Source organism: Peromyscus californicus, unplaced genomic scaffold (assembly GCF_007827085.1).
Source record: "Peromyscus californicus insignis strain IS unplaced genomic scaffold, ASM782708v3 Scaffold_11__1_contigs__length_118956290, whole genome shotgun sequence".
NCBI classification, from domain to species: domain Eukaryota; kingdom Metazoa; phylum Chordata; class Mammalia; order Rodentia; family Cricetidae; genus Peromyscus; species Peromyscus californicus.
The window spans coordinates 118,533,289-118,561,155 of NW_026294402.1; the positions used below are offsets into that span (position 1 = coordinate 118,533,289).

Genomic DNA, 27,867 nt, shown 5'->3' on the forward strand with positions numbered 1-27,867 from the left:
GTCTTTGGCCCTGTAGAAAAGGAGGAAGTTGTATGGCAATAGTTGAGTGGTTTGTATATGGTAAGAACCTCTAAGTGTTGGCCTATGGCTGCAGTTTGAATGAGAAATGGCCCCCATATTTGAATACTTGGTCCCTGGTTGGTGGTGCTGTTTAGGGAGGTTGTGGAACTTTCAGGAAGTGAGGCTTTGCTGAAAGAAGTATGTCAGTGGGGTGAGATTTGAGAATGTGTAGCCTTGCTCTACTTCCAGTTTGCTCTCTTTGTTTCCTGCATGTGATCTGTCAACTTCCTGTCCTGGCTGCCTGCTGCCATTATGGACTCTCCCTCTGAAACTAAAAGTCCAGTTAAACGCCTTCTTTCTTTAGTTGCCTTTAATCATGGTGTTTTATCCTGCAACAGGAAAGTAACTGACAGACCTGCTTTATAAAACTTACCATGAGCGGTGAAAACAGCAGGAGTCTAAATTATAGAATCACTAACGAAAAACTGTGACAACTAAGTCTTGATATTGAGTGTCTGCCTCAGTGCTAGAGAATAGGAGCAATGATGTACAGAGACAGGTAGACCCATGAGATGCCATGACTGAGGTACCTACCTGGAAAAGGTATTGTCAAAGATAAGCAAGTAGATGCCAGGGGTTCGGACCTTTAGCTGGCCCCGGATACTCTCCTTGTGGGAATTGCACCGAGTGGTGGGAATGAGGACCTGGCAGGGAGAGCAATAAGAAAGCATCACAGAAGCTGAGGGCCTGTGAGTCCTCTATGCAAGCTGAATGAGGTAATAGCTGTAGAGGGCTGGGACTAAAACTTGGCCCCAGCAAGGATGGGGTGTCACCTATCCCACTCACTGTGGGGAGATAGTGGGTATGTGTTTCTTCCAGAATCATGAACCAGTCCCCAGCATCCTTGACCACACTAGTGCCAAGCTATTCCAGCATTTGGAGAAGTTGAACTTTCATGCTTTTAGGAAGACATTCTAAATGTCCATTTGACCAGTTGCCTTGTGTAGGTCCTAGTGCTGTCCTTAGGACACTGAGTCCTCTTTCCAGATGATGACATTCAGGCTTTCTATAAAGCTCCTGGGCCTACCCTCCTCCAGGAAAGACAGCCCCAAATCCACCCATGATCTCTCACATGGCATCACCACAGGCCCTTCTCTTGGACGGGTCCTGGCTGGTCCATGTGATCTTTCCAAGTCTAATTCTTAGCCTCCTGTGTATTCTCTCAAAAATCACAAATTTATCCCCTAAGGGCAAATCTGGGCATACAGCGTATGGACCAGGGCTAGTCCTTGGATGGTCAACATCATCCCCATGGAGGCAAAGTCTTCTACCTGATTATCAGCTAAAGCACAGGCCTAAACTTAAAACTGAAGTTATATGGGCTAGCAAAATGGCTTGGTAGGTAAAAGAGCTTGACTTGCAAGTCTGACAACTTGGAAACCATGTAAAAAGGTGAAAGGAGGGAACTGACACTATAAAGGTTTCTTCGGATCTCCATGTACAAGTCATGAATGCATTCCCCCTCCCCCTCAATAATAAAGTGAAACAAAACAAAACTGAAGATGTGACAGGAACAGATGACCAGTATTCTAGTTTGTTTCCTTCCTTCTCTCTTCCATCTTAGAGGGTGTCTCCCTCAGTGCCCTACACTGTTCACTTAGCAAAGCCTACATGTAAAGTGTTAAACAGACCATCAGCTCTATATAGACCACTTTGAGCTCCTAATATTGGCAAATGACATCAGAAGTGACTATTTTTTTCACCCCTTTTACTCTGCAATAAGACAGTCTCACTCAGTGTGGCCTTCACTGTAGACACAGGGGTCCCTTTCCAGTTGTAACTATAATGCCTACCTACCCACATTGTGATTTCTAGCTGGAATCATAGGTGTTTATTTTTTTCAGGTCTCTCTCTGTTTATACCTTAAAATGCTTCAAGGATAGATTTGGGTGTCATCCTATATCTCTTTGTCCCTAGTAGACTCTACAGAATGTGGGACACAGCAAGAGCTCAACTATTAGTTGTCCAAGGATCCAGCAAGGTTCCTATGTGTTGTTATGAGACCTATATATGGCCATCTGTTTTCTGAAAGGCACAGGCTGGTCAAGAGCATGTGAGAAGTCCCGTGACTGGTACTAAAGATGTAGACCTAGAAATAGGCTATTTAGGTTCATGACTTTTCAGGGAACCACAGGCAGAGAAAATAGCATCCTTTATAGCTGACTGGTGACCTGGGCCTGGAAGGGCAGAGGAGCAGCTAAGTATCCTAGACATGAGATTTTTCTGCCCCTCTGTTCATTGTGGTCATTAAAGACAGTGGTGGTCATTAAACCCAGGAAGGACACCTTGCAAGTCTAAGACAAGGCTGGCTGAACCAGGTCTCTAAGCTCCATCCATCATGAGGATTGGTGGGTAGATAACAGAGCAAGGAAGAAGCCCACAGCTCAGAGACACTCATAGAATTAAGGGCCTAGCACCCGAGGTTTGCAGGAGGACTCTGACAGTAGAGGATTTCAATTGCTGATGCTTCATCTGGCCTACTGGTGCCAAACACAGAGACATGAAAGCTGCTGAAAATAAGCACTGAAGAGCCGCTTGCCTACCCATGACTGATTTCTATTGAGGTAGAGCAAATAATCCTCTGCCAGTTGACGGCCATTAACTGCCTAAAATTCACTTTTTGTTCCAACCTACTGTGTCTGACAGGTTTACCACTCCTTTCTCTCAGAATTCAAATACAACTTGGATTTCTACCCTTCATTATTCTCTTCTGCCTTACAAACATGGGAACTCAGATGCTGGGCATGGGAATTCCTCTTTCTCACCTCACAGTGAATCAGTACCCTCCGAGCTCTAGTCAGCCCTTGTCTTATGACTTGTATTCTACCCAGCCCCTTTGTGGCTCTGAACTACTCAATTGGGGCTGCTCAGTGGAGTTGCTGAGGGTGCTTGCATTGTATTCCTGATACCTTGATTTGGTGGTCTGAGCTTTGGCCTAAGGATTTTGATTTAAAGTCTCTCCCTGGGTTTCTTAGTATATAACCACATGATTGAGAACTGCAGTTCTGCACTGACAACATTTTACACCTAGAATAGCCTGGATTTTATAAAGCTCAATTGCCCAAGTCATACTGGGGCCATCTTTGCTGTTGTCTTTGTAGGTAACATATGGAACATTCATATTGAATAATTGGAGATGGAGTCCCAAACTCCAAAGGTATCCTTATCCTGCTCTGCAGAGCTCTGTGAGAATCTTTTTTCTCTCTCTTATTTTTTTTTCCTCTGTGATAATCTTAACTCTTACATGTCTCTGAGATTTACCTATAGCTCTATCCCATGATCAAATGGAACATGTGAAGCACAGAAGTAACCTTCAGCCATGTGAAGACAGTTCTCTTGAACTTGACTTCTGGGTCTTGTTTACCCAAGCTAATCAAGTCTTAGGTGCTTTGCCTGCTCTGGGGAAGGTCTGCTCAGGCACCTGGAGTGTGTGTTAAGGACCCTGGTAGGGAGCCTGGCCTACCTTGCACTGGTCAAGCGGTGTGTCTTCTGTCTCTTGGAAGACCACACTGAAGGAGATGCTCTTGGGGTCAGAAGAGAATACCCAGCTGATAGTGAGGCCAGGCTCTGCTACAGTGATGGGGATCAGGCTGTAGGTACTGGATCTCACAAACAGCTCCCTGTTACCCTCTCCAAAGCTGGTGATCTCATCCACTGTGAGGGGTAATTTGATCCTAAAACAAAAATGCAAAGAGAAACCTGGTTCAGTGGATTGTCTGAGACTTTAAGGTAACTGGAGATTTGAGACTCTTGGTAGGATAAGCATGGGCACCTGTGACTAACATATTTATGAAGTGAAGCTTTGGTTTGAGTGTTTACCACATGGCTGGAATAGTTCTTGGTAGCGAGTCACAGTTGTCAAAAATACAGGAAGTCCTTGCCCACATGGAAACTATGGGGACAGTCTGACTTGCTCTGAGTCTCTTATGGGTAGGATGTGAGTGCGATGATTTAATCTTATCACACCTGTGAGGCTGGTCCACAGCTCAGCCACCATCTTCTTCCCCTTTATGTTCTGCCTCCTCCTTTCACCCAATTTAGATACACCTTCCACAGTCTCTCTGCAGATTTATATGAGAGGCGTTGGAGGGGTTGAAAAGTCAGACCTGAGAGAACCTGGGTGAGATTTCACAATTGTCTTGAGTTTTGTTTTTCAAATCTGTAGAATGGGAACAGCCACATTTTCCTCACGTGTCCATTGTGATAACACTGAAGATTGTGGAGCTGAGGGGAAGCCTCTGACCTCTAAAAGCAAGCATCCTTGGATCCACTTTGCAGGGGGACAGTGCTGTGACAGTCTGAGGCTGAGCCACAAATACTGCATGAGATGACATCAGAGAATGAGCTTGACTAGGTGGGAATCCTTGCCACTAATCCCAGGTGCCGACCAGCTGAGTAGATTTCCTCTTCTCAGTCACTCAAAGGTAGCAAGCTTAACTCAGGGTTATGGGAACAGGGCCTTCAAGTGGAGCTGAGTACCCTGGCTCAGTTCCTTAACCTTTGCAAGGCTTCCCCTCAACTCCACAATCTTCAGTGTTATCACAATGGACATGTGAGGAAAACATGGTTGTTTCCATTCTACAGATTTGAAAAACAAAACTCAAGATAATTGTGAAATCTGACTTAGGTTCTCTCAGGTCTGACCTAAACTATTATTACCTTTTTATTTGCAGAGGACCTGAGTTCAGTTCTCAGAGTTCATGTAGAGTGGCTCACAATTGCCTGTAATTCCAGCTCCTGGGGGAACTTTGGTCTCTATAGGCACCAGGACACAGACAGACAGACACACACACACATGTACACTGACACACACACTCACAAAATTAAAATAAACCTTAAAAACACAACAAAATAAACTAATGTGAATAAAGTTTGCCTTGTCCAGACACTTCAACTGGAGTGGTAGTCTCTTTCTTTGCATCCCTGAACTTATTTCTAACACCTTGAACTTGCTAGGGACTATCCTGTCTTAAGGCCTTGTCCTGGCTATTCCTTCTGCCTGAAATATTATTCTCTCAGATGGCTATCTAGCAACTTCTTCACTTCCTTCAAGTCTTACCACCACAGTGTCAGTCTCTATGAAATTGCAAATTTCCCTCTCCTCTAATCTTACTCTTCAGTTACATTTTTCTATTTCAAGCACCACTTTGTATTCTCTTATTTGCTCATTTTCCTTGTTCATTGTCTGTCATTACTCAGTATAAGATAAAATCTGCCCCCAGGAGGGGGTCTTTTGTCTTCTTTGTGGCCCAATGAGCTTGATGTAGTAATGAATAAATGTTAGCAAATGAGTGAATGGTTCTTTCAGCAATGGCAATTCAGCCACTGGAATCCACACTGGAAAAACTAACTCTACGGTATCAAGTTATACTAAAGCTAGAAAAACTTGAAAACTTTAAGTGCTATAACCCACACTTGGAGGCAGAGGCAGGAGAATCAGTAGGTTAAGGCCAGCCCAGGCTACATACCAAGTTTTAGGACTGAGCTATATGAGATCCTATCTTAAAAAAAACTAAAACAAAGAAACAAATAACATAAGAGAAAACTTAGAATATTCATGTAAAAAACAAACTACCAGTGTATATTCATATAAAAGAAAACAGACAGCTCTGGTGAAAGCAGTGAGAATAAGAACTGAGTCAACTCTCTCAATCCACTGTAATCAGCATTCTAGAGCTAAAGCCTACTAGACTCCTGCCCTCCCACCCACTGCAGAATCCTGATAACGGCTGTCCACAAGAGATATTTACCTTTCACTTCTTATTCTTTTACTCACCATTCTTTGTCCATTTTAGCAACTTAATTCCCCTACCCCAACCCCTTCTGCCCTATAACTATCCCAGCTTATAAGTAGAGGGTGTGATCTAATTTTGATTCTTACAGAGACTCCAACCCTTTGCAGGTTTTTCTCTCCCAAATAAAAGCATGTATTGTCTTAAAACAAACAAACAAACAAATAAATAAATGAAAGAGTTACCTTTGCCAAAACTTAAAAAAAAAAAAAAAAAAAGCAGAGGTTGTAATGGAGGGAATCTCATTCTTACGATGCCTGTTCACAAGAGCTAACACAAAAGTCTTCCAGAACTACAAACTTTCACAAAGGGCCCTGAAATTGCACATAACACATCTGCAAGGATATGTGTCCAATGGTGGACTGATACCACCATTTTTATGGATCATGGTAGCTAAGGATTCAAAACAGTAGTCTTCCTCTTGTCTTTTTAACAACATTCCTTTGTCATACAGCTTACTAGGTATTTCATTCCCATTGCAGTGTTACTCCCAAATAAATTTAATAATCTTTGGAGACTGCTTCTGTTTGGTATTTAGGTAGACCAAAATAGTTTGATTATTTCTATTTTCTACAACAAAAATTCATTGCTCTTATAATAAAAACAACAACAACAACAACAACAAAAGGGGCTAGAGAGATGGCTCAGCAGGATTCTATTCCCAGCAACTACATGGCAGCTCACAACTGTCTGTAGTTTTAATTCCAGGGGATCTGAGGCTTTCTTTTGGCCTCTGTGGGCACTAACCAGGCTTGTGCATGGTGCACAGATAAGCATGTAGGTAAAACACCCATACAAAACAAGCAAAAAAACCACCATTAACAATAACAAAACTAACATTAAAAAAAAAAAAAAGGAACAGGGCAGAGAAGGAAGACTATAAAGAAACACAGGGAACTTTCCAGTGACAGACTGATTTTGTAGTTATGTTGTTTATGATACCATATTATTTGTTAAAATCTAAGCAATATACACTTTAAAAGTCTTTTTTTTTTTCTGGTTTTTTGAGACAGAGTTTCTCTGTGTAGCACTGGCTGTCCTAGAACTCGCAATGTAGATCAGGCTGGCCTCAAACTCACAGAGATTCGCCTGCCTCTGCCTCTCTAGTGCTGGGACTAGAGGCATATGCCACCACCGCTCGGCTAAAAGACAAATCTTAATGTATATAAATTGTGCTTCAAAAGTAGAAAGTACAAACTGAAGCCCCTGACGCACTTAAAATAGACATCAGTGTTCAAATAGAGAGGCCTGAAACACCTAGGAAGGGGGAAGAAATAGCTTACAGCCGGGTATGAGATAGCCAAAGTGACCACATAAGAGGTAGGACAGGGCTCCGGGCAAAAAAGCCAGTGTCTGTATGCTCTGGCTGTTTTCCACTTCCACAATGGCTTGCTGAAGGATATACACAAGGCACTAGCTGGTTCCTTCTCCACAACAGCCCTATATTTGAGGGACATATATAAGTCTCTGGCTGGTTCCCACTTCCACAATGGCTTGCTGAAGGATATACACAAGGCACTAGCTGGTTCCTTCTCCACAACAGCCCTATTGAGGGACATATATAAGTCTCTGGCTGGTTCCCACTTCCATAATGGCTCTACTGAGAGACACAACACAAGGCACTGTTGCCCTTTCACATATTCTTGCTTCTAATTCAGCTAGCTGCAACAGACTGAATTGTGGGTAAGAATAGCTCCTAACACGATTCTTCCACCTAGTCCAAAGAGGAGACCACCCCAGGTCACCCTGTAAACAAAGAGCTGGATATGAGGCAACACAGAAAAACTACAGCTAGATCTTGGTAGGTGTGACAGAGTTAGTGTTACCTCTCCACAAACAAGTACACCACAAGCCAGTGGGGTTGCGATGTAGCTCAGTGGTAAAGAACCTGTCTATTATGCATGAGACTCTGAGTTCAAATCCAAGCACTGCCTAAAACAAAACAACAAAATGAAACAAGCTCTACAAACTGGCCACATATAAGTAAGAACAAAGAGAATAATTTAATGAACTACCAACAGACTCCACCAAGTTCTGAGACCAGCAACACCTGTAAAAATCAACAACTAGAGGGCTAGTAGTCAGCAGACAGTCAAGACCAAACAGTTAACAAAGCTAGTCAGAATGAACAGAACACTTCAAAATGTGATTATTGCCCTGTGTGAGCAGCATGTGAAGAGCACACAATTATCTCTTCAGTTGGGTGAAGAATATATGCAGAGTATGGGATTCTTCAATTTGCTTGGCCTGTGATATGCTCAGAGAATTAGCCTATGTCAACAGAAATCACCTCAGTCTTTGTCTAGTTCCCTGCTACAAGTCTTGCCCCCAGAAAACAGCTCAATGTTTTTTTCCTTTCTTAGTACTCTTCTCACTTTCTTTAAATTTTCTTACTTTTTGTTAACTTTTCTGAACAATGCCTGCTTTTGCTTTACTTACTCCTATATGTGTGTCTTTAATCATTGCCCATTTGGCTGGATGTATGTCCTTTGGTTATGACTAATTGGCATCTCCGTCTTTGAATCACATACATCTAGGCTGAGAAACGCCCCGTTGCACTCAAAGATCTGCATCATTCCACTGGTGGTAAAATAGAGCACTGGGTGGGGCTAGCTCTTGCTCTGATAGGACCAGTGTCCCTCCTCCATACTCCATTCTCCTGGGACTCCTTTCCACTGGCACAAGAGGTCCACTTAGCAGCTTGCCACTTACATCAGCTCTCCTGACTTCAGCAAGCAGATTTCAGCATCCCGCCCCATTGGCATGTCTTCAGTGTCTTCAGGGGTTAGTGAGTTTGATGTGGTGTCTCTGAAACATCACAAAGGAGAACAAGCCATTAGCTATTAGCACACAAAATCATGTAGCCTGAAGTCTATAATGGAGTCATGTAAGGACTTCAGTGGGGACAGCAGAGGGAAGACAACAGGGCTGTAAGAGATTGCCAGGAAGGAGTGTGCGTGAGTATAATCACACCAATGAGTCACTCTCCTCTTCCACATCAGCAAATCCTTCTCCTTCCTTCCTTCCTTCCTTCCTTCCTTCCTTCCTTCCTTCCTTCCTTCCTTCCTTCCTCCCTCCCTCCCTCCCCCCTCCCTCCCTCCCTCCCTCCCTCCCTCCCTCCCTCCCTCCCTCCCTCTCTCTCTCTCTCTCTCTCTCTCTCTCTCTCATTTATTTATCTATACAGTGTTCTGCCTGCATGTATCCCTGCATGCCAGAAGAGGGCACCAGATCTCATTATTATACATAGGGGAGGCAGGCATGATACCAGCACCATTGTCTCCTTCCTTTGTACTGGCCATGGGGCACAATAACTAGAGCCCTTGCAAAGTTGGTTCCAGAATCAGACACCCTGACTGCATCCCAGTCAGTACAAGAATAGGTCTAGGCAGAGACGGGCCAGGGCCATACACAAAGAGGACAGGGTGAATACCTACCTCTTCTTTCCTTCCTAATGCACCATCAGGAGTACAGAAGGAGCTGCATTAGCACTGGGGCTGTCCCAGTTTCCAAAGTGTGCTCTGTGGAGTGGACCACCAATACACAGGGAGCAAGTGTCACATATAACATCTCTCTCTTAAAAAGTCAGTGAATTTAGGCAGTTGTCTAGCTTTTTCTTCCTCATTCAAACATTCCCTTCTGGACGGAGGAGAGAGCTCTTAAGACTCAGTAAGCTAATGACAGAAGTGCATAAAAGTTATAGAACTCAGTTTGCCTGGCATGGTGGCATATGCCTTTAGCACTTGGGAGGCCGAGGCAAGTGGATCTCCATGAGTTCCAGGCTAGCCTAGTCTACAGAGTATTCTAGGACATCTAGGACTAGCTACATAGATAGACCCTGTCTCAAAGGGAAAAAAAGGAAGGAAGGAAGGAAAGAAGGAAGGAAGGAAAGAAGAAGAAAGGTACAAGATTCACAAGTCCCATCCCCCTACTCCTCTACTCCCACTTTTAAAGCAGCAAATAATTGGTGGAGAGAGGAGACTCTTTTCATGGAACCATCTGAAAGTCGTACAGAGAACTTCAGAGATGCAGCTATTATGAGTTCTCACCTATTCTAGATTGTGCTTTTTGGTGTGTCAGTTCCCCATGTTACCCATACACCTGTAAGTAACACCATTAAATTCACTGATTCAAGCTAGATTTGGATGGAAGTTTCTTTGCTTGTTAGTGCCCTTATCTTGTGTTCTTGTATTTATCTGACCATAGAACATTGTGAACACCTGAAAAATTACTGACTGTCTAAACACATTGGCAGATAAAAGTTCCTGGATGGGTACTCAAGCCCTAGCTATTTCTCCAAAGGCAGAAGAGATGCAGCTTAGTGTGTTCCCACCCAGGACTCTATGCCCAGCTTGGCTAGTAGCTCTCAGGGGTCTCATAATCTAACGAACTTCAGCTGACAATTATGCCCCAAAAGAAAATAGTCTGCTCTCACGTGAAGGCCTTAGTTAGGAAGGTCTCCTGCCCAGCATGACTTTCCCCAAATGTTGTAAACTAGTCTCAAGAGTTCTGGAGGACTCTTTTGAAATGCTCCATGAATATGGTCAGTATGTCTCAAACTCTCCTCTCACCAAAGGCTCCTGTCTGCCTGGATCTCAGGCACGTTTACTTCAGCTTCACATGGTTTCAAAAGCCTTGCAGCATTTCTGGGAACTTCGGTCTCTCCTAGGTAGTCATGTAAATGCATTAAGGGATAAAGCAAATTTGACAATGGCAGGAAACACAAGCAGGACCACTAGAGGGCAATCTATCTCCTTCTATAGCCATGTCCTTTCTTTACTACTGAAGCAGTTTTCTCAGAAGTCCATAAAATCGGTGTTCTCAAGTGACCTTTCTCCCTTCCCTGCTTCAGCAGTAGGGCCTACTATTAGTTTCTCTGGCTTCTTAGAGTGACATGCCCACCAGTCCATTGATATGTTCTTCCCTCTAAGGCAGTGGTTCTCACCCTTCCTAATGCTGTGATCCTTTAATACAGTTCTTCATGTTTTGGTGACACCCAACCATAAAGATTATTTCATTGCTACTACATAACTGTAATTTTGCTACTGTTATGAATTGCAATGTAAGTATCTGATATGCAGGATATCTGATATGTGTGACCCCCAAAGCGGTTGCAACCCACAGGTTGAGAAACATTGCTCTAAGGTGATGATTCAAGTGTTCCCTAGGAATCTCATTGCATACACAGTCTATGCTTAACAAATGTATGCATTATAAGCCTCAGTGTAAGGGACTTTCCTATCCCAAATGCCATCAAAGGTGGATGAATCAATACTCCAATTTACTAAAGAATAAAGAATGGCTCAATGATTAGGAGTACTTGCTAATCATTGACCCACATTCAGTTTCCAGCACCCATGTTAGGTGGCTCACAACTGCCTGCAACTTTAGCTCCAACACCCTGCCTTCTTTTGGCCTCTATAGGCATGAGCACTCACATGCACATACATACACAGTTGTACCTAAATAATAAATAAATCTTTGAAGCCAGAGAGATGGTTCAGCTGTTACGAGCACTTGCTGCTCTTCCAGAGGATCCAGGTTTGGAGCCCAGTACTCACATGGTGGTTTACAACTATATGTAACTTCAGTTCCAGGGGATCTGACACTCTCTTCTGGCTTCCACAGACACTATATGCACATGGTACACATACATACATGCAGGCAAAATACCTACACACATAAAAATCTTAAGAAGTAAAAAGGAATAGAGGTGCAGAAACAAGGCAGAGGCTAAGGGCCCTACCCCTAAAGCGATCAAAAGCTCATACCTCTCTGGGCAAGCAGTCATCTGGGTACTTCCAGTTAGACCTCTAGCATTTCTTTTCCACAAGTCTAAATATTTTAACTTGCTTTTCATTTTATTATTAGACAACAATTCTCTAGGCTGTCAAGAACAGAAGCTCCACCTGAGGAATGCCTAGCAGCCTGTGATGTCTTGCTTATTATGGTTTTCCTTGGAGGTCTCTCTCTATTTTGTCACTTGCTTCACTGAATCCCAGGCTTCAGCAGGGGACTGGGAGTCTTCAGTTCAGACTGCACTGTCCAAACTTACATTAATCAAAATCAAATAAACTAGAATTTCAGATCCAAGTTTGCACTAGTTATACTTCAAGGGTTCAGTCACCACACAGGCTGGTGTTACACAGTGTGGCATAGGACACATGCACCATAGTAACTGACTTCCTTTCTGTGTAACAACCAAGCCAACAAGAGTACTTCTAAGTTCTTGGCTTCTGAAGACTTAGTTCCTATAGTCTGATCACAACACACAAACCTGCAGCCCCACCCTTGTGACCAGTAACAGTTGCTGATAAATAAGCCATTCCTGGCTCACTTGCAAATGGCTGGCTATTCCCTCAGGGATATTCAGCCATGAATTTGTCCTCCACAGCTCTGCCACTCACTAGTGCCCTGTGCTAACCTCTCCCCCAAATAGCAGGAAATGTAAAAAAAACCTTGGATCCTGGAAGTGATATCCTAACAGTTCTGACTTGAGAATGCCAGGTTTCTCTAAAAGGTGACAGGTTAGCACAACCTGACTTCTAAAATAAGAATGCATCAAGAGTGCCTACCACTTTCCCTCCATTCACTTCTCAATTCTATTTTAGATCTTCAATTATACTACAAATATAAATAGTAAAAGGCTTTTTTTTTTGGTAAAGTGGTCCCTAATGGACTAGTTCCTAGAATTTAGTTGCAAATCTTTTGTTTTATACAGAACTTTTCCTTGCAGTGTAGCTATGACAAAAGTACCACACACTCTTAACTACACACATCCAGTCTCCTACATTCACCCATGCATGTTCCTATAGATGTTCATGCACAATCACAAAGGGTTGAGATAGGACTCTGTTCTCACTGGGGGAGACAAATGATTTCTGAGAAGAATATAGCAAAGCTTGACAAAGCTCAGGCCATTCTAGTGCTACTCTGTAAGTGCAAATCTGGGTCTTCTGCAAGAACAAGAAGTGCTCTTTAACTGCTGAGGCATCTTTCCAGCTCCCAAAGGGTTCTTTTAAGAGAGGTGTTTCAAAAGAAAAAAAAAAAGAGGTGTTTCAACTATGTTCCTCTCAGTATTTGGTGCAGCCTATGCATTTATTAATCCATTGTTCATTTTTCACTGCATCCATGAGGAAGTGAGCAAAACCCAACAGTTGTACATGGAATCCTCTGGCACACCTGTCTTACAGCAAAATTGAATATTAGTTTCTAGATTCTGGTCCTACTCCCAGTTCCTGACTTCCAGGGTAATCTCCCAGAGAAGTCTGCAATGTTAGCTCATGGAAACTAATAACCAGACTGCATTAAGATCATGTCTACTACATGGAGAAGGTCCAGGAGGGCAACCCCAGGCAGTTCTAGACAAGACAAGCCTGGTAGGTGGGCACTGCCTGCCAGGGACCTGTGGGGCTGACTGCAGAGCTACACCAGGCCCTCCAGCACAGTCAGACACCTATAAGCAACCTGGTCCACTGGTCTGGGAATGACCAGAAACCTGAGCTTATAGCTCTGAATTCACTAGTTATTTTAACTCTGGTTTCTATGTTCTCATCTATAAATGGAGCCCTCAGGGTTGCTGTGAGACATCTGTGGTACATGTTGGATATTTACATACAGCCTAGTCCACAGCATGTACTTTGTGTTGGCCTAGACCCAAAGTGTTCCAAAGATATATGTGACCAATAAACAAAGCAATTTCAATGGACAAAGTCCACCATCTTCAGTGGACAAAAGTCAAATCTACTTACTGCTCCCCTTTAGTTAACAAATGGAAACCTATCAGGTTTTAACATCAGAATACGTGCTAAGCCAAGAAAAAGGGAGTATGAAGCATCAGAATCATGCTTCATTTTTGACTCTCAAATTAAGTGGGCGGGCTTGTCAAGACTGTCATGTAGATTCTGCCTGTGGGATAGAGAAAGGGGTAGGTCACTAGCTGAAAGCTCTTAAATATTTGACGGAAACACAGATCACACATCATAGAGAAGCAGAGGCAGACCTTGAGTGAGCATACTTCACTCTGGAACAAAGCTACTGGGGCTTCCCTATTGGTGAGTCATTTGTTTTTATTGGTTCTCTTAGATTCCTGCCTGCAGCATGACCTGTATACACCACATAAGCTACTGAATTTAGCTACACATGGCTTCCACCCCCCACTCCCATGGTTGCTGTAAGGGTTAGAGAAATATGAAAACTTTATTGGTTCTGGCATACAGCAAGTGCTTATAAAAGGATGAGAAAGGTAGTAATGGAGTAACCAGTTCCACCCAGGAACATAAAGCAGTCTGGTTGCTGGTCTCCTATTTTTATCAATAATTTTCTATTTTCTGTTCTTTTGTATTTTACAAAACAAGCTATAATCCTCAATTACCATTCACTTCTTTTTCAGTATGAATCATTGTGAAACTACAGACACTGTAGACTACAGAAAAATAAAAAGGAGATGAATTATGTAATTTGAAATTCTGCCAGCCAAAGGCCAATGCTAACAGAGTTTGGTCCTTTAAGACTGTAGTCAAAATTATAAAATTCTTAAACAAGAGTCTATAGAATATGTGGTTCATGAAGTCCTAGAATTATAGACCTTTACTTATTTCTCAGTGAAGATCTACAGCTTTAATGAGATTCTCAAAAAGGTTTGTGATCACAGAAAGAAGCTAGGTGTGGCAGCAATCCCAGCACTTGGGAGGTGGAAGCAGGAAGATTAGAGGGTGCCATCTATTTGTTGTAACCATAATAGCTCATGATTTTTTTTGCATGTTTTTCTATTTATTCTGTTTTCAGTAATTTAAATACAATGAAACTTCCAAAATAATTAAAAGTACTTTTTAAATATTTGAGTTACATTTTATGCTTCAGATACAATTATAGTTTATTATCAGGCTTTTACATCATGTCCCAAGTTTATTACTTTTTCATTTTTATAAATCAACATTTTGATTATAGATAAAGAAATGTTCTTAACATTTTGTATAAGGGGCAGTGATTTTGTGTGTGTGCATGTATACTTGTGTATTTGTGGGTACACGTGCATATGTAAGCAAGTGTCTTCCCTCAGGCACTGTTCACCTTTTTTGTTAGGACAAGGTCTCTCATTGGCCTGGAACTCACCTTATAGGCTTGTAAGATTATCTGACCAGTGAGCCCCAGGAATATGTCTCTACCTCGTAGTGCTGGGATTACAAGTGTACACCAGCATGCTCACCTTTCTTTAAAATGTGAGTTTTAAGGCAGAGCCAGGCGGATCTCTGTGAGTTCGAGGCCAGCCTGGACTACCAAGTGAGTCCCAGGAAAGGCGCAAAGCTACACAGAGAAACCCTGTCTCGAAAAACCAAAAAAAAAAAAAAAAAAAAAAAAAAAAAAAATGTGAGTTTTAGGGAATTAACTCAGGTCCTCATGGTTGTAAAGCAAGCACTTTACTGATGTCCATCTCCCCAGTCCAATGATTTTCAATACTCTATTTGTACGTTCTAGCCCCTATCTGCCAATATAACATTGAATATGAATCTATACATTTTCTGAAGAGTCATGCTAGGGTTGGATCCAGAAAAAACAGGGGCAACAAAACGGCAAATACAAGTCAGGTAACAACAGAGAACTGGATGATATCCTTAGGAAAGTAAAGCTGTTTATTTCATATTATAAATGATGAAAAATAAATCGTCCCTATGTGAGTCAATAACATACACACGAATATCTGACCTTATTTTAGCACCTCAGAAAGCTGTAGAGCAGGATGCCTAACTCCAGTCTATCAAGACCAGATACCTAGCCTTGAGGTCTAGGCTTGGGGACTATGAGTAGCCTTAAAGGCACAGTCCTTCCTTGACGGTGAGAAAAGGCATTATGGCTTTAGGGAAGGTAGAGGCTGCAGAACCATCAGAGTAGACACTGTTTCCTCCTAGGACTCAACTTCAGGGCAAGAAATGACCACATGGATTAAAAAAAGAGAATGTCTTCAACTTTCACATGCCCTCATCTGACCAGGGAATATTTTGTCTTGGTAAATCTTAGGAGTTCTACCCAAATACTTGCTCATCTTAAGACATCTTCTAGAACCCACACTAGTGGGACATGTATCCAGGACACTGGCAAGGTTAGCCTGGCCCCTACAGTCAGGCCACAGGTTACATTACCCTATGTCCTACTTGTGGTCCTTGGTAAAGTGAGAGGGCAGAGCAGGGTCACAGACATGACAGCCATGGAGGATGAAGTCCTGGGCAAGAAAGGCAGGCATGTGGTCTTTGCTACAAACCTATTTAGCAGCCACCCTACTTCATGCACCATTTTAATTCTCTAGGATCTGAGACTCCAGCATAGATGCCATAAACTGAAGAGATGATAAATGGAAAAGTTTGGTTTGGGGAGTCAGGAAAACACCTTTATTCCCTGGTAGTCAAAGTTCTGGGCACCTAGGGGTTTTCTTTCCCTTGTTGCTCCATCAATTGCCTTTTACACTATATAGTTGAAGAGTACACAGAAAGAACTCCCCAGTCAGACACAGTTCTTGTCATCCCCCAAAACCTTGAGGATACCAGTAAAGAAGCTTCTTTGGAGGGGCATTTGATTTGGCTTTCATAATTTTTAACACCAAGTGTGGTTATCTTAGTTAGAGTTTCTGTTGCTGTGATAAAACATCATGACCAAATGAAACTTGGGAAAAAAGGGTTTATTTCATCTCACATGTCCTGATCACAGTTCTGATCAGGAACTGAGAACAGGAACCTAGAGGCACAAATGGAGGAGTGCTGCTTACTGGCTTGTTCCTCCCTAGCTTGCCTGTCCTGTTTTCTTATAGCACACAGGACCACTAGACTAGGGGTGTCCCCACCCACAATGTGCTGGGCCCTCACACATCAATCACTCATTAAGAAAATGCACTAAAAAAAAAAAATGCACTACAGACCTGCCTACAGGCCAATCTTATGGAGACATTTTCTCAAGTGAGAATCCTTCTCAAATGACTCTAGCTTGCGTCAAATTGACATAAAATTGACCAGCACAGGGCAGAGTGTGGCAGGCACCTGCTATGAGACCCAAGAAGATGGAAGCAGGCCTCTCTGATAGACAGCAGCCTGTGTTTCCAAACAGTTGTGGGCCTGAAGAGACAGCTCAGCAGTTAAGACCAGACAGTTTCCAGAGGATCTGGGCTTGAATTCCAGCATCACATGGCTGCTCACAACCATCTGTAACTCCAGTCCCAGGAAATCTAATGTCTTCTGGCTTTGGCAAGAACTGTACACACACAGAGCTCACAGGCATACATGCAGGCAAAACATCGATACACAAAAAATACATAAACACATAAAATACAAAACAAAATAAAACCAAAAACCAAAGGGCTACTGTGTCCACTTGATTGTATGGTATCTTTTTTTAAAACAATTGAGCATAGTGTTTTATGGGATATGCATGGGAGGAGTCTGAGACTTTTAGGGTTAATGAAGAGTACTGAGCAGTTTCCCATGGGAAATGGCCACCTTCAGCACACTGCTATCACTGAGCATGATAACGAGTGGGGTTAGAGATGATAATTTGTTTCCTAAATGCAATTAATAAGGACAGTGGGAAGAAAAAGCATCACTCAGACAGAACCAAACATAACTCTTGGGTTTTGACTCACAGATGTTTGCCACAACAGACGCCATGAATGATGACTACGAGGCAGATCCCTGGCTCTCCAACAATTCCAGTGATAACAGCCAGGAGCACAAATACTTCCTAAAGTTCAAGGAGATCTTTCTGCCCTGCATGTACCTGATGGTGTTTGTCCTTGGACTAGTAGGGAACTCCCTGGTTCTGATTATATACATTTTCTACCAGAAACTGAGGAGTCTGACAGATGTGTTCCTGGTGAACTTGCCCCTGGCTGACCTGGTATTTGTCTGTACTCTGCCCTTTTGGGCCTATGCAGGCACCTATGAGTGGGTCTTTGGCACAGTCATGTGCAAAACTCTTCGAGGCATGTATACAGTGAACTTCTATGTGTCTATGCTCACTCTTACCTGCATCACGGTGGATCGTTTCATTGTGGTGGTCCAGGCTACTAAGGTCTTTAACCAGCAGGCTAAGTGGAAGATCTGGGGCCAGGTCACTTGCTTGCTCATTTGGGTGGTCTCCCTGTTGGTCTCTTTGCCACAGATCATCTATGGTAATGTTGAACGTTTTGATAAGCTTATCTGTCAGTACCACAATGAGGCGATTTCTACTGTGGTTCTTGCCACGCAGATGACTCTGGGGTTCTTCTTGCCACTTCTCACTATGATTATGTGCTACTCAGGCATTATCAAGACCTTGCTTCATGCTCGAGGCTTCCAGAAGCACAAATCTCTAAAGATCATCTTCGTTGTAGTTGCCGTGTTCCTGCTGACCCAGACACCCTTCAATCTTGCCATGTTAATCCAGAGCACAAGCTGGGAGCACTATATCATCACTAGCTTTCAGTACGCTATCCTAGTGACAGAGGCTATAGCATACTTTCGGGCTTGCCTCAATCCTGTGCTCTATGCCTTTGTTGGCTTAAAGTTCCGAAAGAACCTCTGGAAATTTGCGAAGGACATTGGCTGCCTCCCTTACTTGGGAGTCTCAAGTCAGTGGAAATCTTCTGAGGACAGTTCCAAGACTTGTTCTGCCTCCCACAATGTAGAGACCACCAGCATGTTCCAATTGCAGTAGGCCTGGCCAGACTTGGAGAAACTAGCATCAGAATTCTTAGGAGCATGGCTATGTCCTTTGGATGCAACAAGAAAGGCTTTGCTTATAGTATTCGGACTCTTGTGGAGAAGTCACTGAAAACTGTGGCTGGTATACAAAGCTTCTTACATTATATGTAAGAACATATCCTGTTCCTAATATCTAAGCCTCAATGTTCAAAGGAGAAATGTCTTATTATTTTTTAAGCACTTTCTCTCTTCCATCCCTAAGAATGCTAATTCTAGAGACCTCAGGTTCTCTTTTACCAAGTTTGGGGCTAAAAGCTGAAGAGGAGTTGCACCAACAAAGCTGTTGATGGCAGGTGTCATGCAAGGTTCCTGAGTTCAGAAGATTCTTCTATGGGCAAGCAGTGGAGAACTGAGAAACTCCCCACACAAGTGCTGGTCACCGGGCACCTAATAGGATGAGACCAAGCTCTGATTCATCCAGGGGTCTGACTTTTGTATTGGTGGGAATGCCTATATTTTCTTGGATTATTTTTTGAAAGTACAGCATAAGAGACTGAAATTAGGCCAGGATAAATAGCTGAATGCTATTTAATATAATGCTAGAAAAATGTGTAAAAAGGAGCTTAAGACTATAACAAATCTAAGCAGCATTATTAGAGGGACTCTGGTGGCTTTGCTCATCTTAAAACAAAAACAGAACTTTCCAATGCTTGCCACACATAATAAATATGTACACACAAATATATCAAATATTATGAGTTTCATGGCTAAGAAATAAAACATTTTAAAAGTTTTCAAACTGCTTTCACCTTTAGGTACATTCTATTTTAATCTGGTATGCCTGGGACACAAAACAAAATAAATCCTCACAAACAACACAAAAACAACCCAGCTAGAATAAAGGAAATAAGTTAAAATTAAACTTGGGGGGCAGTGGTCTATGAAAGAAATAGACTATACCAGTGGTAACAACCTTGCTTTCATGGTGGTTTCCTGCTCCTGCCCAAGATGTGGGGTGCATTTGTTTTAACTCTATAATACTGCTCCAGGATGAGGTAATTTTATATGCCAGACTAGACTGATACTGACTAGACCTTGACAATCAGGTGAATAGTCCTATAGGTGCTTGCTGGGTACTTGTATCACTAAATCATTTAACTAAATATCAACATCGACCTAAAAAGGCTGACCAGAATGCATAGGAGGTTAGCTAATCCTGGACTCAGGGGCTGGAGAGAGCAGCCTAGGGCTGCCTCCATGCCCTTCACTAGGTAAGACCTGGAACAAATGCACCTCAACCTCTGTCAACATGCTTGCACTCATGATGTAGCCCCTTCCCTTTGCCTTGTCTCTTTCCTTTCTCCCTCTTCTCCTTCCCTCCTCCCTTACTATAAGTCTTGACCAATCTGGAACTTGCTGTGTAGACCAGCCTGGCCTCAAACTCACAAAATCTACTTGTCTCTGACTCTCAAGTGCTGGGTTAAAGCCAGGCCAGCATACCTGACCATCTCTTAACCTTTGGCCATTTCTTTTTAGTGAGACGGCACATGTCTCTCAGTTGATTTGAGGAGGACTTGAGATAACACATATGAAACACCTAGCACAATGGGCTGGGGAAGTAGTTCAGTTGGTAGATGCTTGCCCAGCATGCATGGAGTCCTGGGTTTGGACTCTAGCACTACATTAAAATTGGGTGTGGTGAAACACACCTATAATGCCAATATTTGAGTGTGAAGGAAGGAGGGTCAAAATTTTAATGTTATTCTCATCTAGAGAAAGTTTGAGGCCAACTCAGGCTACATGAGACCCTGTCTCAAAACAAAATCAAATCAAATCAAATCACCCCACAGCACAATCTATTTGTAGGTAAAAGGTCTCCAAACTGGTAGCAGTTATTTCTTCGAAGATCTAGTAGAGGTTCCTTATGCCATCCCCATGAGTGGGTGGAGTGACTAGGCTGTTGTGTACTTTTTTCTGGACGTGCAGGGCATGCCACATGAATTTCAGCTCATCAAAATGTGACTACCCCTGGGAGTACCCACATGGTCCCATGCACTGTTTTATCAAACATAGTACACATAAGGGCTATAGTACACTTCCTTGCTATGTACAAGTAACATGTAAGACCAAGTGCTTACTCAAACAACTAGCCTGCTCTATACAGGGTGATAAGGCTAACCTTCCGTGCATTCATCTTTATTTGTAATACTGCTGATGGAGGGGGCCTGAGTCCCTGATTTCCCTAATATTACAGCTCAGGAGATAAAGGCTCTAAATGGGAAGGAAGATGAGTCAGGTATCAGGGCTCTGTAGCTATCTACACAGGTATTCTAGAGAGAGGCAGGGCTGAGCACTCAACACTCAGAGACAGTGCCACCCTAGGCCAATCCTAGAAAGCTTCTCCAAGGCCTGGCTCAACAACTCACAGTGCCAGGTGACAGTGTTCCCTGGACCATCCCTGACCAGCTGTCTGTCCAACAAACAAATCGGATGAGATGGGAGAACCTACTAGATCATGCCCTCTTCCCGGCTCCCCACAGAAAAGTTTATACTGGCCTTTATGCAGGTTAAGAGAAGCTTGTTTGTCTGTTGCCAGGAAAACAGCAATAGAACCTCCCTTCTGTCTGCCTCCTCAGTCACTATTTGCCTTATTCTCTGGGCATCTATTTATTTCCACCTGGAGAATGTTACTATCTCCTTCTGTATCTACACCACCATTAGCAATAAATACACACACAAAACAAAACAAAATACAACAAAAACCCCGGCATGTGTTAGTTAAAGACGGCTTGTGTCTGGCCTGCAAGCTACCTGGTGCACCATGGCCCAGGAAAGGCTGTTGCTGCAGGCTCTATTTCCTTAGAGGTGTTAGAAGTCTTAAGCATTCAGTCATCACCTTTTCCTACTTTTGGCTCCCCTTCTTGCTCATGGCAGCAGATCACATCGAAGGCCAGGTTGCTATGGTGGAGTTGGAGGAAGAGCTGGATGAACATGGACCCTGCTTGAATTCAGACTGTCCTAGATATGTTTCAGAGCCTGACAGCAAAGACTGTGTGCTCCCCTCCCACTGGGCTCCCTATTTCTGAGGATGGTGGAAGTGCTTATGGGCTCTGACTTTAGTTAGACATATGAAGGCCATAGATAGCTATGTCTTCTGAGAAGTGAATGCATGATGACTCCCTTCTAGAGGCATCTGATCATCCAGAAATTCTTGGTGTCTTGGATGAGGAGATAGTGCCACAAGAAGGCAGAAAAGAGAACACAGAATCCAGAAGCTGTTGGTCACTCTGGCTTCCACAGAGCTTTCAAAGTAGCACCTTGGCCAGCTGCTTGGTTCTTCAGGTCCATAGTCACTAGTGATGTTTTACAGGCAACTTGGTACTGTCATCTCCACTTCTCAGAGGAAAATTGAGTGAGGGCTGGTCCTTGTTAGCAGCCTCTCTGCCCCTAAACACTGGCCACAGAGCTTTCAGGCAGGTGTTATACCACAGAGGGTCTGCCTGCTCTGTACTCCTCTGTAGTCAAAGGTCGTGGGTTAATACAGGCATAAGGTGGCTTTTGAACTTTAACCATGATCACCATATCCTGTCCTTGTTTCGTTTCTGAGATGATAGCAGGTATCAGATCTCTTGGCTGGTGACCACAGTTCCCCCCACTAAGCACTCTGGCCGGAAAGCCCTGGTTTTGAAGCAATTGCTGGCATGCAGGCTCTGAGAGTAGGTTTCAGATCATTTCATGTAATCTGGGTACCTGAAGGCCTTTACTTATTTATTTATTTTTTTTTTAAATGAGGCTACAAGTTGAGATACTGAGAAGCATGTGTACACAGTAGACACATACAGCCCAGGCTGACATCAAAACTCAGCATCAACATCAGGAAAATCACCTATCTCCACAGGAGTTTTCTGGCCCAGATCCTTTCTCTAATTGCCTTTCTTAGGGAGGGGTAGATGGTATTCTAGGCTCTCCTGAACAGCTAATGGAGCTGCATTTAGAGACTGCACTGCCATGGCCATGGGGCCTGGAAGCTTGTTTGGGTCTGGAGCTTAAGCTCTTCACCCTGAATGCCCGGTATATCTGGTACCTAGAGAAGAGGCCAGGTTGTGGAGACTGGCTATGTGTGAGCTGGGCACAGGCCAAGGGAGCTAACTACCTATCACCTCAGTTCTGAGAACAAGTGGAAATCTGGGTAGTGGTGTTTAGGACACTAAGAGAGAGGCTGCAGGAAAGTCTAAAAGGTTGTAAAGGACATCTATCTGCTACAGGTGAGGGCTGTGTTCCTGCTATGAATCACCAATCAAGATAAGCCAGGAATTGGGGAAAAGGCAGTTGTCACCAGGAAATCCTGTTAGGTTTCCTTGTGAGAGTGAAGCTGGATTTGGAGACTTTTCCTTGTTCTATCATTTTCCAGGAAGGGTCAGAGCTTAATTCCTCTTTCATTACTTTGTTCCTCAGATTGCGTTCCTCATATTGCTTACCTTTCCCTCTAACTTTCCTGTGAGGGATGCTGGAGCAAGTCCAGGGCTCTCTTTCCCATACTTTCTCAGACTCTTGCAGTCTTTGATTGAGTTTTAAACATGGGAATAAAAGAAATGCTAAGGAAAAACTCTCATACATGCTAACACACAACCTATAGTGTAGAAAGGTAGCTCTTTGTTCACATAGGTGAGATATAGGGACCATAGGTTCCCACCAGCCAGTCCCAGATCTGTGCTGGTGGCTGCAGGCCAGCATGCTACCGGTTTCCTTTCTCTGAAACAGTTCCTGATTTCCCATGACCAAAAACTACACATACAAGTCAGTAGTCTAGAAGCTTTCTGTTTCTGTTCCTACTAGGAAAGAGGAAGGTGAAAGGATGAGGGAGGAAGCTAGAGAACAGTCACCTTATGCAGGTTACAGGTGTTTGTGAGAAGACACTTTCAAATCAATAGCATCCTTCTGGGCTTTTAGCTCCTAGTCTACTCACCCTTCTGTCTTTGCAGCTTGCCAGGTACCAAGGGCAGAATGTAGTTTACTGCTAAAGGAAGAGAAGATACCCTGGGAAACACTGGGTCATGGGGGTTAGGGTGAACACTGATGACTACTGACCAGTATGTGTCAGAGAGGTGTTTAAGGAAGGAGGGAATTGGTCCAAAGTCATAGAAGCAACAGTGACTAGGAGCTATCTTAGGTTTGGCAGTGAGGAGGTTTGTTCATGAGCTGAATTCAGTGACTTTAGTCAGAGAATACACAAGTGTGGAGATACACTGAAGCCTAAAATCTAGGCTAACAGCCTCATGAAGATTAAGTACAGCCCCTCCCATGTGGCAGAAATTGACATGATAAAGATGACAGGTAACTCCTGGCTCTATTTTGGATTCTGAGTAGGAGAGAGAGATCTCACTGTGAGTCAGCATGAGCTCACAGAAGTCTTTCACCAGAAGAAAAGTTGGCCAAGCAATTTTGAGACTGTATTTGCTACTTTTTGCTTTTATAAAATATCTGACAGGAGCAACTTAAGGAAGGATTTATTCTGGCTCAGAGAGTATCAGTCCATCATAGCAGGGAAAGCATGGTAGAGCAGCCCCATCTAGACTTATTTACATGACATTGGGCTTGGACGCAGAGAACTCATGCTGGAACCAGGGGTAGGTAAAACTTTCATAGGCTCATCCTGAGTAACTTCTCTAACTTACTTCCACCAGTCAGGTCACACCTTCTAAATGATCCACAGCTTTCAAAGTAGTGCCACAAGCCTAGGACCAAACATTCAAAACAAACTTGCCAGGGACATTTCAGATTCAGAAGGTAACATTTAGCCCTTGACTTTCAATGGCTCACTGCCATCTCACAATACAAACTGTACTTAGTTCAGCTTCAAAGAAAGACCTGTAGTCTTAACAGCCTCAACACTGTCTGAAACTTCCAAGTTTGAAGTCCCCTTTGAGACTTAAGGCATGCTCAATTGTGAGATCCTGTAAAATCAAAATTTAAACTATATGCTTTCAATATATAAAGACACTCCCATTCTAAAAGGGAGGTATGAGAGTAGAGCAAAGAAAGACATGACAACTTAACAGTGAAAACATGACATCCTAGTTTCATGTCTAGCACGTGGGATGCATTTGGTACTAGCCCTACCTTTATGGGCCTTCTTGCGTGATGCACATATAAGGTCTCTTTTGGACTGGTTCTACTTAGGTGCCTGTAGCTTTCCTTGGTAAATGTTCTACATTCCTGCTATCTCCAATATATTGGGGTCTCCACTGCAATTTAGGCTTTCCCCTCAAATTTGCATGCATAGCCCACTAATAGACTACCAGAGAATCTGACCCTACTACACATTGCCTGGTCTCCCATTCTTTTCTCTAGATTCTTAGTGCAAATGTCCATGACTTGCAACTCTTACATTCTGCAATGCCTACAAAGCCAGCACCATGTGGTTAATGTCAAGTTTTGCTGCCAGCTTGATAAGTAGCTGGGTCTTCTTGGACCTCAGCTGAAGTAGGAGTGTTTATGGAGTGAAACCTGGAAAAATACTTTCTAGGTGTGGCTCTGTCTTTTCAGACATTCTCTTTTTAAATGAAAGTCAAAAGCATTTAGATTTTTATATTCTGAATACTTTGATGAAAGGGCTTTTTCCCTTAGGGTCCTTTTATTTCTTACTGTCCCAATGCAAAGCAGTTGTTTCCTTTTAGTGGCATTAATCTCTTAACAGTTTTATCTACTTTGTCCACAGTTATTTTGTATACAACTTCAGATACAATTGTGCTTCTTTCCTTGCCAAGCTAAATACTTTTATATCTTGCTGTTTTGCTTTTTTTTTTCTCCAATGCTCATAAACTTGGCTAAAATTAGAGAATAGTAAGCCTGAATGCTATGCTTGGTAGGAGTGTAAAGTGAGAGAAAGATGCTTGTTCATATGGCGTAGATCAGGAAACAAAGAGCACAGGCCAGAACATAAATAAATTAAAATTCATTTTTTAAATGTATATGTGTGGATACTACATGAGGTTATGTGTATCATGTGTGTGTAGGTGCTCATGGTAGTCAGAGGGTGTCTTAACCCTTGGAACTGGAGTTACAGATGGTTATCTGATGTCTGATATGAGTGCTGGGAATCTGGGTCCTCTACAAGAGCAGTCAGTGTTCTAAACTGCTGAGTCATCTCTCCAGTCCTTAGTCTATTATTTTTAAGTTCAGCATCACTCAAAGTTTCAGGGCACAAGTGACACATGGCTAATTTTTTAGCCAGAATGTAACACTAATGACCTCTACTCCAATTCCTGATAAAGTCCTTGTTCCCAACCAAAACTTTAATGGGCACAGTCTATACTGTACACCATTTCTAGTGGCATTCTGGTCTTGTGAACAGTTCACTAAGCTCTGCTTACAGTGTTCTATGGCTTTGCTGGCTGGAATCTCCAAATCTTTCCACAGTCTTCCACAAAGGTCTTAGAACCATAGTCAGATTTAATCACAACGACCCCAATTTTCTGCAATAACTACCGTTTTCATCACAAAATACTTGACAGAAGTAATTTAAGGGTGGAAGGATGTATTTGGCTCATGGATTCATAGGGTCTCAGAATATCATAGGTTTGACTTTAATTACAAAAGGCCTTTAAGGAGGTGATTAAAAAATCTACCAGTGTCCTGGCTTGAAATGGAGATTAAGGGACACAGGGGACTGTGTAAAGATGCTGCAAGAAGGTGGCCATCTGCAAACCAGGGGAGAAGAAATCTCTGCCAGTACTTTGATCTTTGGTATCCAGCCTCCAGAATAGCAATAAATTGCATTTCCATGGTTTAAGTCACTCAATCTGTGGTTTCTTGCTGTGGCAGCCTGAGCTAATACAGTTGTCCAAGCCAAAGACTGGCCTTAGTGAAGATGCTGAATAGGCACCACACATACACTTCCCAGGAAATTTCTGACACAGTACCTTCCTGAATGTTTCCTGAACCCTGTCACTTTTTAAGAGTCGCCCTACTTCTGAACACTGTGCTGGAGCATTTTCCCTTGCCAGAGACAGCTAGTCCTGCTTCTACTATTTTATTTTCCTGGTCTTTTGATAAGAAAGTACAAGGAACAGGCACTTAATGAGTACTTAGGAAATGGAGGTGATATCTACTCACTGTTCAGCCATATTTGGGTCCATTGAATCAGTTTCAGTGGGTGTTTCAGGCAAGGAGGAGCCAGATTCTTGGATCTGGCACAATTCCTCATCAGTGATGATGTCAAACACAGCATCATCTGGTGGTCTGCAGAATGAATTTGCTCCTGGTTGGTGGAGGCAAAGCAGGAGAGAAAAAGACATACATACCATTATGCATAAGACTGGAGATAACATAGGGAAGTGAGCTGTGCTGCTATGGAGAACAAGCTGATGGAATACATTTTAAATGGTTTTTTAACTGACTACTCTTCTATGTAGGTATGAGACAAAGAATACTAGGACATTACAGGAGAACAGAGGGACTACAGAAGATTTTGAATATACAGCCTTAAGACCTCTCTCAAAGGCAAAGTAGAAATTTCAGCTACTTCCACATTCTCTAGGACCCTTATTTAGAAGGAAAAAAAAACTATCAAAACTATATCAGAAAAGAAACTAACAAAGAAAATATATGGATCCAATGAGACCTTGCTCCATTAGACACAGTCAGAAATAATTTGAAGCAGGAGATTATCTGACTTGCATCCCCTTCCCCCTTCCAGTTCATTGTTGGGCAGAACAGAACTTCTCTCTATCCAGGGAGCTACAGGAGGCATTGGGTCTTGTGTTTGACCTTGACCACTCAATCTGAAGGCCACTGTGCCAGACAGCTACCCATAAACATGTATCGTGTTTAATATAAGGGTAAGTATGAGGCAGAAGAAAAAAAGAGCAGACAGAAAATGAAAGAAATCAAAACAAGCAATCTCAGCACTCTAACATAGTATCACTTTGTCATTGCTGAATACCTACTGATGAGATAGGGCAAGGGCATTTAGGCTACTAAGTAAGAACAGTTTAGCTGTCCTCTGCTTTAGAGGTAATGATTTTCCTCTCAAGTTTCTGTAACAGAGAACAAGAAGAACAAAGTGACAAAAAGGACTCAGTTACACTCCTGAATTTGTTTTCTGAGGCTGACAAAGGAATGGGAAATAGGCAAGGGAAATACAAAAGAATGCTCACCAAGGGACTAACAAAGACCAGAGTAAACAGAAGCTATATTATGTTCATGGATTGAAATGGACATCACTTTATTAAGATGCCAAATCTCTCCAAATTCAATGAAATCCCAATGAAAACCTCATCATGATTTATTTTTAGAAACTGAGAAACTTATTCTAAAATTTATATGTTCAATAAAGAACAAAATTGGAGGGC

At 42.7% G+C, this 27,867-nt stretch overlaps 2 protein-coding genes across 3 annotated transcripts in view; one reads left to right on the plus strand and one right to left on the minus strand.

The window, feature by feature from the left end:
* Fyco1 (FYVE and coiled-coil domain autophagy adaptor 1) overlaps positions 1 to 27,867 on the minus strand; it is an 80,484-nt gene that overhangs the window by 5,811 nt on the left and 46,806 nt on the right. For both annotated transcript variants that reach the window (XM_052725813.1, XM_052725820.1), the window contains exons 14-17: positions 26,630 to 26,774; positions 8,565 to 8,660; positions 3,524 to 3,734; positions 595 to 704 (exon numbers count right to left, since the gene is read on the minus strand). In XM_052725813.1, coding sequence (XP_052581773.1) covers positions 595 to 704; positions 3,524 to 3,734; positions 8,565 to 8,660; positions 26,630 to 26,774 — 562 coding nt within the window. The remainder of the gene's footprint in view (positions 1 to 594; positions 705 to 3,523; positions 3,735 to 8,564; positions 8,661 to 26,629; positions 26,775 to 27,867) is intronic.
* Positions 15,220 to 26,614, plus strand: Cxcr6 (C-X-C motif chemokine receptor 6). The gene has a single exon (XM_052725832.1). It carries the CDS (start codon positions 17,478 to 17,480, stop codon positions 18,525 to 18,527), a length of 1,050 nt encoding a protein of 349 aa, XP_052581792.1. The 5' UTR covers positions 15,220 to 17,477; the 3' UTR covers positions 18,528 to 26,614.

Bases quoted from the DNA above. Each gene is read 5' to 3' on its own strand.
- Cxcr6 (XM_052725832.1), top strand. From the start codon at position 17,478: ATGTTTGCCACAACAGACGCCATGAATGATGACTACGAGGCAGATCCC.